The following is an 11,365-nucleotide window of genomic DNA, read 5'->3' as shown; positions in this document are numbered from 1 at the left end:
AACACCGCATGTTCGAAAATCAACCAGGTTCATGACCTGTACTCCTCCAGTTTCAACCGAGAAGAATAGTCGATTGGGTATTATTCACATTCTGTCCTCAATCTCACGGTCGATCCTGGTCCTTGTGGAACGCATGGACCCGAGACTATAGGTTCATTTTCAACTGTAGCAGGTGCTTGAGCTCCTGGACCTTCTGCGAGCGCCTGCTCTTCAGCGCTCCGTGCGTCAGCTCTCCCACATACCCGAGCTCGTCTGCCCTGTCGTCTCCTATGCTTTGCCTTTCTGCCGCGGTTGGCGGACGTCGGGCTTCTCTCGTCGCATCGTCTGACGCCGGCCATATCGCGTCCTCAATCGACCGGAATGCCCGCATCAGCAGATATATTGCCATCCACAGCCTGCTCCACATATCATTGGCCCTTGGTAATTCGCCTAGGCGCACCTCCGGTTTCCCTGTTACATCGTCGAGCCCGCAGCCAAGGCCCATTTCCGACTGCCCTGCAACCAGTCCGTCGCCCTGCTGTGAAAGGGGGGTTTTGAAATGGCTGAGCACGATTTCGAAAAGCGCGGACAGGGATAGGTAGCAGCTCAGAACTAGGAGTCTGGTGGGTGTGCATTGCTCTTCGTCGCCGTATGCCAATGCTATTGTGCCACTATCACTGCCCAGGGGCACGTAGTTGAATATTGGAAAAGAGGCTGGAGCCTGACACTGATCTCGCGGTAAGGGGGGATTCGATTTGCCCATGCCTCGCGCAACGGACGATAATTCACGGCAGAGTGACAGTATGCTTCCGATCGGGTATTCCTCCAGTTGCGTGAAGTATCGGATCGTCGTCCACCTCCCATGATCCAGCGTGTTGATTGTGTCGTGAATCCGACCCGCCAGTCTCGATAGCTGCAGGAGTGAAACTGGCATCGAGCCCCCGGTGTGGACTGCCACTCCACCCATCTCAGATCCAAGTACAGGGTCCGAAGCCTCGTCCGATCTTCTGTAACGAAGATATATGGTAGGTGTCTGTGTCTCCCCCGAAAGCACATTATTTCGACTATCCTCCGCAGTCATCCATTTCACTCCGGCGTCTTGGATATCCATCCAGCTCCTGATCGTAGAAAAGTCATCAAACTCATCAATGCCCGCATCCAGCGGCTGCGGCCAAGACTCATCAAGATCAAGCAAGGCCTGTATGGTAGCAGGTAAACCATCGCCATCTTGCGTCTGCTCCAGTTCCACTTCAAGCCCAAGGTCCATGCCCAGGCCAATTATCCCGGCGCTGTTCATGTTCAATGTACTGATATCCGCCTTCGACGGCGACGGCGACGGCGATGGAACGCCCAAACCAACATTCCCATCTCCTTCCTCGACACCCCGCGGCCCTTCCTGGTCCTTGCCCCTGTTTCTGTCCTTTTCCCGAAACAACTCGTGTCTCCGGCCCTTGGTCCGACGGCTAAACTTGCAGTCGACCTTCGCGCGGCAGCATCGGACACACCGAGAAGAATCGAGGGGCACAGTGCACTTGAGCTTCTGGAATCGACATCGCTCGCATGAGGAGCGGAGGGAGAGGATGTCGACAGATGGTGGCATGATAATGATATGATACAACCCTACCCTATCCTACCCCAAATCTGGGTATGATATATAAGAGTCGACTAGTCGTACCTAGCTTGAGCGCGGGTTGGCTGATTATGTATAACGCGAGCAAACCAATTACCCACTCGCAATGCCACTGATAGACCCTGCACGAGGTCATGCAATCTACCCCCCCTCCTGCACTGAACCCGGCCTGCACCGGTGGTGTAGTGGGATTATTGCCTAGAGCCAGGGACCCTACGTGGATACGGCGTGCACGAACCAACACGTCGGGTGTTGGAACCGAGCGGCGCAGAAGCAAATACTCCTGCACGCAAAGAGTGGTCCGTGGAGAAGCTCTACTCTTCAGCCGCACATAGCAGGGTTGATACCGCAATGGACTGTCCAATGATCTAGCTTGCATAGTAACACACTTCTGGGTCATACAGAGATCATGTGCGTTGCCCACAACCTATAGTCATTGGGGTTGCCAATGCGGGTCAATTGCACGTAGTTATTCCCGGGATCTAGGTCTTCTTCTTGACACCCCCGGAGTATAACCGCGCAGACCGAATCCTCGTATACCAAATGCAACAAATCGCTGTGGAGCAATCTACAGCTAGTGGAGGAACATGAAGAGGCCAGCCTGGCCAGGGCTCTCTGGGGCCCACCTTGACCCGCAAACCCGGGATTCACTGACTGTGGAAGATGCAGGTAAGCAAAAAGCAATTACAAGTCATTATCTATCGTTCAGGTGACCTAACCGCGCTTTCCAGGCGCAGGTCCAAGCTCTTCGCTGTCGGAGGAAGAGGATATATGGAGCCCGCTACTCTTTGCCTTCTCTGACAGGACCCAGTGCGCAATGGCGCCAATATCAGGCTGTGGGGAATTCGTGTTCCACAGCCTTGAGGAGACCCTTCGGGTTCCCAAGCCTTTCAGATGATTTTTATTGTCGCTTTTTGAGCTTACTGTTTGGGTTTTATGTGACCAACAACAACTATACAAGACGGAACTTGGGCCTATGGCATCATTTCTTCGTTTCTGATGCTCAAGAAGGCCAATTATCAAGTTCATAGTTCATAGACGTGGCATTTTAAGCTAGGTGGTAAGTCTAGCTTTTTGAATCCGTCTTTTCCGCGCTTCTCTTTTGACAAAAGTATACTGCTCAAAGCCTGTATTACCTGGGCCGCCTTACGTCCTCTTGCTATGTCTATGGAAAGAATTGGGGAGGACCCTGGCGGGCTTAGACAATCATATGCCCCGCCTAATTAGTCTTCTGTCGAATTGTATCGTCTCTGGATATCTTACTATGACTGATCTCTAATGCAAGTACTTGGGGGATCCTTCTATCCTCAATACTGTGCCCTGTTGTAATACTAGTAGATATCGCTGGATTCCCCCCCAAAAAAAAGCAGCACAATGGAAAGGGTCTAAAGTCGTATCCATCGACGCAAGGACTTTATTTCAGCATCAGGCATAGTATCATATACCTCTGATACTTAGCTGTATTCCCTAATGAGTGACATTTACATATTGAATATGAACTATATTTGAAGAAGGCAAAGACCTAGTTCTGGTTCCTCTGTCGTCAAGAACCCACCTCGGAGTTTCATTCCTCCTGGCCACACAAGCCTCCCGAATACTTAGAATTGATGTATGATGTCTTTCTGGGCTTTGCGTCCTCTTGAGAAGCATCAAAGCAAATACCGATTATATTGATCCTGCTCCACCTCTACCGGCGATCATACAAATCATAAGGACCAAAATGAAAGTCCATCAGCCCCCCAAGCTCAACCCCTTGATACAGAGACACGAACCCCTTCTTATCTGTCTGCCACTCCGGCCCATAGACAGGCTCCGTGCCAGTCTCGTTCCACCAGGATAGGAAGGGGGCGGCTGGGTCTTCACGCCATGCCTACAGGAACAATCGTTTAGCTTCGCACACAACCCATAGAAACAGGCAATTGCAATGGCAATGGCAATAGAGCTTGTTAAAGATACTCACAGTCTCCCTCCACTGAAACCCCTCCGGGTGGCTATCCAGAATACGAACGGTCGGAGGGGTCGTGGTCTCGGTTACTGCTAGAAAGCCGTGGTCGGTACCGTCTTGGCTCCGGATCGCGAGTGCGCCTTTTCCGGTTGCTGTGAAGGTTACGCATGTTCCCTCTGAGATTGGAATGAAGGTGCCGGTTGGCCCGATGCAGGAGGTGTAGTCGTGTAGAGGCCCTGTTGCTCCGGCCGGAGGTATAGTCCAGGGGATAGGGACTGGATGGGCGAGGGAGAGAGCTGTGAGGCTTAGAGCGCGGAATGTGTAGGCTATTGTTAGACGCATTGTGGCATGAGGAGTAGAGATTAAGTGAAAAGGTTGGTGCTTGAAAGAGGGCGAACAACGTAGTGAAGGTGTTTAGAAATTTCTTCTGGCTATCAAGCTGCCAGCGAGAAAACTTTCTCTGGTCAGGCTCGTCAAGGTGCGAGCTCGTGGAATGGTCAGGATTACGCAAGGATATTGTAACTGGTGGCGTCAAGTTCATGTCGTCAAACGGCCCATGAGGTCGGTGGTTGGATATTCCAGAACGGAAAATAACTCCACCCTAGTCATTAATGCTACCCTACCTTGAGGCACTTTGTGCATGGAAGTAACCGAAGAAAAGCTTTCAATGAACTCCCTCACTACAGCATGTTACTAGCCTGGCTAGTCCAAGGATATAACTATGTTAGGGCTTAGCTCTCTTGATCTGCACCGCGACATTCTTTGTTTGGGTGTGTTGGATCTAGGTAGACCCACTGAAGGGAGAAGAGTAGCCACACCACTGCCAATTGGGTGAGGTTGAGAAAGTCCTCTGTACTTGGCAGGCTATGGACGATGACACCACCGCCTGAAGGGTCGTTGACACAGAGCGCAAGATATATCGTGAAGAGATTTGTCGCGAGAAGCAGGTTTGATAGGACGTAGTATGGCGGCGATATGCCGGAGCTGTCCCTCGATGCGATCAAATTGTGCAGCTGCGGAAGGAAAGAGAGGGCCGTAAAGACTATGAGAATACTTTGATAGCAGAGTAAATTAGTTTATGATCAGGACACGGTGATATGGAGGGGTGGTACATTCTTGCCCATGCGGGGAGCTTGATGGGGGCCATCTATGTCTGTGGGGAGAACTGAGTTGGATGACGAAGAAAGAAAGAAAGGAAGAAAGGGCCAGAGAGGGGAATACTGCCTTCACAAGGATAGCTACTGCAAACACTGGTTAGTAGCGCCTAAGGGCCGGGTCTCAGAATCCCTCAACGTAGGTGATTCTGCCACCTCATGCTAAGCTACCTACTCTAAGAATCAACCCGCAATTATGTGACCCCCCCTGTCACTATATAAACCTACACCAAGACGACAGCACTGCCTGGTTAATACTTGAATAAGTAACATCCTACCAAGGATAATGTATACACTAAAGGGCGGCATGGAGGACTACCACGTGGTTGACAAAGATATAACTACCCCTCAAGAAACAGAAATAAGATCATGCTTTCATTAACAAATAATTATTAGGTCTGGTCTAGATGTAGGTATCAAGCCCAGCAATATAGCACTCTAAACCCCCGAATCATGCTGTTCAACCTCAAACTCAACATCATACCCACTCCACTTCTCACACTGCCTCCTCAACTCCCCCTCATCAATGACACTGAGGATCTCTTCCTTTCTCTCCACAAACTGCAACGCAAACCCCTCCGTCGTATGCCAGCCTATGTGACAATGCATCAGCCACGCCCCGGGGTTATCTGTCTCCCACGCCATAACCAGATACCCATTTCCTGGAAGCACAGCCGTATCTCTCCGCGGCGGGTTATCAAGCTTAACCACTCCATCCCACGGATTCGTTCCCTGCGCGAGAATGAAAAAGTCATGCCCATGTAGATGGATTGGGTGAGAGACTGGGATTGTCGTGTTCACGATGAGATACACCCACTCGTCTCCATTCGGGAGATCGATTACAGCGCTGGACTCTGCGTAGACGTTGTCGCCGTCTGCGATCTGCAGTAGCGTTGGATCTTCCCAGTAGACCAGCATCGACGTGCTGTTTAGGAACCACCGGAAGAGATTCTGTGGGTTGCGGCCGACGGTCGCGAGGGTGTTCTCTTGCCAGTCTGGGGGTTGCACGGTGCGAGGGACATACGGGATAAGGCTGTCCATCGGTTCGTCCTGACAGGTGTCGTTGAAGAGGAACGGGGATGTCGTCGGCTCGGTGGGGGTATCGCCGTAGTAGAAGATGCCCCAGATATCCTTGTTCTCGATCTCGGAGCACGCTTGCTGCGGGATTGCACGGAGCCAGAAGGAATCTGCGATGGCGGCTTGGTTGGCGTGGACAATTACATCGTAGCGTTGGCCTGCCCACGCTTCCATCAGTACCATATTCCTAACCCTAATCCCACTCCAGGGAGGAAAAGCGAGACTCACCCATAGCAAGACTAACGGACTCAACAACAAACGGCTTCACAGGAACCAGATCCATCGCAATCACCTCCAGAACATGGTGATCAATCATGAACTTGAAATGCGTATCCAGCGCCCCATTCACCAGCCTCAGTCTATACGACTCCCCCCGCTCAACCTTCAACTTAAACCTCTCCCCGGACCCCCCATAAACATTCGTGCCGTTAATCAACACATTCGACAACTCCGGCGGCCCGCTCACCTGCGCCACCCAGAACAGCTCATCCGCCGTCTGATGCGTCCAGTCACTCAACATCACCACTCCAGCATCATGATCATAGTTCGCCGTCGCAGGCCCATTAATCACCAACCCGCCGGCCACGCCATCCCACGCCTGCAACCCCATATGCGAGTGATACCACGAGGTCCCGTACTGCTGCGCGCGCCAGCGGTAGGTATACTCGTCGTTGGGGGTAATGGGGCACTGCGTGATGGAGACGACGCCGTCGTCCATGTTAGAGTTCTGCTGCCGGATGCCGTGCCAGTGGATGCTGGTGCCGTTGAGGGTTTCGTGCATGTGGTTGCGGACGTGGATGACGAGGTTGTCGCCCCAGTCGGCGTAGAGGGTGGGGCCGGGGATTGTGCCGTTGATGGCGAAGACGTGCCGGGGGAAGCCGTCGGGGGAGCCGATCATCTCGTCGACTTCGAGCCAGTATTCGCGGGTTATGCCTGTGTTGGGGGTTATGCTGTGGTAGTCGGTGGAGATGGAGTGGGAGCACCATTGGGAGCGGGTTGAGGGGGTGTTGCCGGCGCAGGGGGTGGCGGTGGGGTGGGATGTTGTTGTTGTTGTAGTTTTTGTGCTGGTGGTTGTGGCTGTGGTTCGTGTGGTTGTTCTGGTTGTTGTGGGATGGGGGTTGCAGTGCTTGTCTCCTGGCCGGCAACAGTGTTTGTCACCGGGTCGGCAGCAGTTTTTATCTCCTGGTCGGCAACAATGCTTGTCTCCAGGCCGGCAACAGTGTTTGTCCCCGGGACGACAGCAGTTTCTGTCTCCGGGTCTGCATGGCCCGTGGCCTGGGCCGCCGGCAACGCTGATATTCTCGGGATCATCCTGCCGGCGGGTATACTGGGATCGAGCGTTGTTTAAAGAGTTCGAAACCCAGGAGCGAGTCTCTAAATCATACTCATGGTTGAAAACCCATGATGCAGACGCACAGAATGTATACACCAGCAGTAGCAAGGAAGAGAGCAACATAATGGCAATCGGCAGAGAGAAATGATTCAGCGGTGACTATGCCGCCGTACTCTTCGAACCAAATCCCTTGCTCCGCTCACCGATAATCCTCAAGATATTAAAGTACTCGAGCAAGAGCAGTCCCTTATAACTATCTGAGCCTCCACCTTCCAGCTAGCCACACAGACCCTCAAAAAGCACTTACCAGACGCATTGAAAACCCACCCAGGCACCGAACCCAATCCACGAGCCTAATCCACCTCATCTCATCTCAGCCCTGAACACGTATCCCTTCCTCCGCACATACAAGGAAGCCCCAGCTCTGAGTCCATGACAGCGGCTAAGACATACATACTGTACGCCCCTCAGGCGCCCCGGCATCCTCCAGCTGCACGAATTCTGTTCCTCCCAATGCATCGTCTATTCCCCATTCAGCCTTAACTTCCCACCGCACCTCCAACCTATAGAATTCCACCCGCCTCAGCCCTCGATGTACAGTACCCTATCTCCCACTCCTGCGACTTTGTCACACGACAGACCTATTCTTAACCAACTCCAGGACGCCGAAAAGCCGGGATCCAATCGGCCGGGATTTCTACGCGCCGACCGACGCCGGGGCTGAAATTAGATCGGGCTCTGGATCTTGTACTACTGCGACTTGCATGGCTGCTGCAGTGCGACGTGCATGGATGTCTCAGTTTGCTGGGACTGGAGGTGCGGGTGCAGGTACGGGGGTCTTGTGAGAGGGGAGAGAAAACAAATCTCTCGAGCAAAGGCTCGAGTCGAGTCTCGCAGAGAAGGCTTAAAATAGGTTAGATTGGTTGGGTGAGTTGTTGGCGGGGTGGAAAAAGCAATGTTGGTCCTTTTGCTTGCGTTCTTTGTTGTCCATTTGGAGTGGAGATGCACTGCATTGAATCAAATCACATTGGAGGTAGGGATAAGCGCTGGAAGCAAGGCTGATGGTGACTCTCAGCTGTCAGATACCTATCTGAATTGACAGGCGATATTGGGTCTGATATACGTCGGGCTCTAGCGCTTAACTGTGTGCTGGCAAGTAGGTAAAGGTAAGGTGGTCTTTCCGTGCAGCTCACCCCAACTTCTGTCTTTTGTTCTCAAATTGTTGTCCCTCCTTTCTTGATCACTTTCCCCGTTTACTTGCTATACTCATCCTCACTGGATTACTTCAAGGCACAATGATCCTCCCAGGTGCTTTCCTCTTCAGCGTCTCGTGCGCGGGCGCGCTCGCAAACGCCCTCGCCATCGCCCCTCCCCTCGAGATCAGACAAGAGGCGCCCGCAATCGCCGACACGTTTAATCTCTACGCCTACGGCGAGGGAATCAGCGGTCTTGAGGTGTTTTACGCGGACGGTATATCCCATCCCGTTCTAATATGCGGATCCCAATCAAGCACTGTTAACAATCACCAGGAAAAGCACAAATCGGCGACCCTACTCTCTCGACGGCGGAAGTTGTGCAGCCAGTCTTCTGTGCGTCTGATTCAATATCTATTCCCCATTCTATTATAATGACCAGTGACCACCGCATGAAAGTCACCACCTCCCCAACCTCAACACCCACCTTCCTCGCACACCCAAAGAAACCCACCTCTCCAGGCGCAGACTTTGAAACCCTCCTCTTCACCCTCCCGACGTCCAACTCAACCGACCACGCCGTCCTCTTTACCGAGCTGCCCGCTTCAGGATCTGGTACCACTCCGATTACCGAAACACCGAGCCAATTCAACACGTATGGAAACTACATCATCATTGAGGCGGAGAACGCAAACTTCTACGCCGCTAAAACAAAGAACGAAGGCGTTTGGAACCTGCTTTGGAGTGAAGACTCGGGCGAGGTCTTGGATACGGTGGCGGTGACGCTGAGAACTATCAAGCCGGTTACGGAGACGGTTTTTTGATGTCATTGGTACTTTTTCCGGATTGAGATTGCTTCATAGTTGTCCAGTGGTTGAAAGAGAAGACAGTAATCGTGGTTGAGTGGGGTCTGCAGTGGTCTAACCACCTAATACGACATGTTTGCTTTCCTACTTCATGTTCAATCCATCTATAATCTTAACTCAGCTGAAAGCGAATGTGCAATGGTCGCCTAACTGCAGAGCTGAAGTCGCTACTTCTCTCGCGCCATGTCATGTTATGTCAAGTCCTGCTCGGCGTCCCGTCTTAGGGCATCGGAGCCGAGACGGTAAGCCACCCAGCCCGACCGGCTCGTATCAGCGCCAGGTCCAACAGTACACACTGGCAGTCATTGGTCTGAGCGACCGAGAGCTGCAGCTGCGAAGTATCTCCTGTGCGGGGGAACTTGACAGGTCGAATTACCCCAACGACCCTTGTAGGTAGTGCCTATTCCCCGCTGCTGTGACTCACAGGCCCAGAGGTGGCTTGACTAATGCAATGCTTCGCTTCTGTTGTCCTTCCCAGATCGCGTGGTATGATCCTACGGTGATGTTATTGGGTGGGATTTCAAGGATCAGGAGGAGGGAGTCTGGGGTCTCAGCCGCATTTCTTGTTTGGGGGGTGTGCAGGGCTGATTGTCTGCCTGTCTGCCTGACCGCCGTAGCATGAGATCAGGTATAGTCTGTGTCTTATACATGAGGAACTAGCTAAGTACATGTCATGTCTCACTCGTCAACTCTTATCTCTTCAGCTGCTGAGCTGTACAGCTGCAACTACCGTGGCGAGCGGCAGCTGAGTCGTAGTGTCGCGGTCCGAGCGTAGATTCTCGTATCGATCGCAGGGCAATAACTTAATCGCTTGTTGATTTTTGTAGATTGAGGATAAGTACATACCGTGACATATCCTTGCCTCTTATCCTAGCAAGGACAATCCCCTCACCACGCTCCTCTCCTCCCGTAAGGTCCTACATACCGAATTCCACCTCTCCTTCATTCGAATCAAGATCAGGCTTGTCCTATTTTGTTCCCTATCCAGAGACCTAGACCTCTATCCTACATTTCCCACATCTACACCGCTATCCCTGACCCTCCTCCAACACATGGTCCCCTTACCCTCATAACAACCACACTCAACCCTCTCCCCTCCATCTCCATTTGAGGTCAATTCAAAGACCCTCGACAACCCCCTCCACAAGCCCAACCATCTCCCCCTCCCTCCCAACCCAAACACTATGACACCCATCAACCTCCACCTCCCTCACCCTCACCCCCTCCCTCTCAACCCTCTCCAGCATAATCCCCTGATAAACCCCCGGCACAGCCCCATCCCTCTCCCTCGTACTAACATACGTACCCGGAACATCCGCCCAAATCTTCCTCGCCCCCGCCGTCCTCTCCTTCAGCGCCGAAAAGGGGAACCGTACTAAACCCTTCACAGCATCTTCCACAAACCCCGGTGCAATAGACGGGTCATTGCTAAAGAACATCATCGCCGGATCTACCGGGAAGATCGTGTTTGTCGACTTCTCGGTATGGATATATTGATCCCAGAGGGTATCGAATCCGGATTGCTGCACGATATCCCACACTGAGGTTTTGGGGGGGAGGATGTACGCGGCTAGGTAGAGGAGGTGGACGATTCCACCTGAACCAGTTCTAGATCCTGAATAAGGGAGTGCGAGACCACTCACAGCTTCCGTCCCGACGACGCCGCCGTAAGAATGCATGATCAGGATAATTTTCTCCCCTCTTTCTATCAAAGAAATCGCGAGGGACCTGACGAGGTTGATGTCGTCGCTTAATGTTGCCTTCCCATGAAATTCTGGATTGCAAGTCGGTAGGTGCGGAGCGTGGACTGTGAATCCCTTGTTTTGGAGGGCTGTGATGAGCGTGCTGTAGTGGGAGGGGGTGTGCCAGGCGCCGTGGATGAGGAGGAGGGTTGGGAGTTTTGGCATTTTTTGTAAATATCTGGGCTGTAGATGAGGTATATTGAGTTCCAGTTGGTATTGCTGGTTGTGGTAGGGTTTTGATCGAGGTAGGAATCAGTATAAGAGAAAGAAAAGAGGGAGAGAGAAAAGCGAAAGTTGTTGCAGAAGATAAAAGATATGGATGGAGATGGAGATTGGAATGAGGCTGTAACTAAGCGGGGCATTTCCTTTCCGTAAGCTAGGCGAGCAGACCAGTCAGAGCACTGAACACTGGAGCTGGCTTACACCCTAACTACTGACTAACTGTA

General features: G+C 52.4%; 5 protein-coding genes across 5 annotated transcripts; 1 reads left to right on the top strand and 4 right to left on the bottom strand.

The window, feature by feature from the left end:
- Positions 1 to 145: 145 nt before the first annotated feature.
- BJY04DRAFT_219023 (Zn(II)2Cys6 transcription factor domain-containing protein) lies at positions 146 to 1,579 on the bottom strand (the record flags this gene model as incomplete). The annotated part of the gene is made up of 1 exon (XM_073716462.1): positions 146 to 1,579. The coding sequence occupies one exon, from the start codon at positions 1,577 to 1,579 to the stop codon at positions 146 to 148; it is 1,434 nt and encodes a 477-aa protein (XP_073570368.1).
- Positions 1,580 to 3,296: 1,717 nt separating this feature from the next.
- On the bottom strand, positions 3,297 to 3,896 carry BJY04DRAFT_219022 (uncharacterized protein; the record flags this gene model as incomplete). Its single annotated transcript, XM_073716461.1, has 2 exons — positions 3,297 to 3,479; positions 3,570 to 3,896. 2 exons carry the CDS (start codon positions 3,894 to 3,896, stop codon positions 3,297 to 3,299), a joined length of 510 nt encoding a protein of 169 aa, XP_073570367.1.
- A 1,250-nt stretch (positions 3,897 to 5,146) lies between these two features.
- Positions 5,147 to 7,241, bottom strand: BJY04DRAFT_228217 (Cupredoxin; the record flags this gene model as incomplete). The annotated part of the gene is made up of 3 exons (XM_073718789.1): positions 5,147 to 5,943; positions 6,014 to 6,916; positions 7,025 to 7,241. 3 exons carry the CDS (start codon positions 7,239 to 7,241, stop codon positions 5,147 to 5,149), a joined length of 1,917 nt encoding a protein of 638 aa, XP_073570366.1.
- Positions 7,242 to 8,282: 1,041 nt separating this feature from the next.
- On the top strand, positions 8,283 to 9,286 carry BJY04DRAFT_191018 (uncharacterized protein). The gene is made up of 3 exons (XM_073711580.1): positions 8,283 to 8,588; positions 8,648 to 8,707; positions 8,771 to 9,286. Exons 1-3 carry the CDS (start codon positions 8,414 to 8,416, stop codon positions 9,133 to 9,135), a joined length of 600 nt encoding a protein of 199 aa, XP_073570365.1. The 5' UTR covers positions 8,283 to 8,413; the 3' UTR covers positions 9,136 to 9,286.
- A 605-nt stretch (positions 9,287 to 9,891) lies between these two features.
- BJY04DRAFT_228215 (alpha/beta hydrolase) lies at positions 9,892 to 11,207 on the bottom strand. The gene has a single exon (XM_073718788.1). The coding sequence runs from the start codon at positions 11,082 to 11,084 to the stop codon at positions 10,296 to 10,298; it is 789 nt and encodes a 262-aa protein (XP_073570364.1). The 5' UTR covers positions 11,085 to 11,207; the 3' UTR covers positions 9,892 to 10,295.
- Between the last annotated feature and the right edge of the window lie 158 nt (positions 11,208 to 11,365).

This window comes from Aspergillus karnatakaensis, assembly GCF_047715665.1.
Source record: "Aspergillus karnatakaensis strain CBS 102800 unplaced genomic scaffold BJY04scaffold_29, whole genome shotgun sequence".
Classification (NCBI taxonomy): Eukaryota; Fungi; Ascomycota; class Eurotiomycetes; order Eurotiales; family Aspergillaceae; genus Aspergillus; species Aspergillus karnatakaensis.
This window is presented reverse-complemented; position numbering and strand designations above follow the sequence as displayed.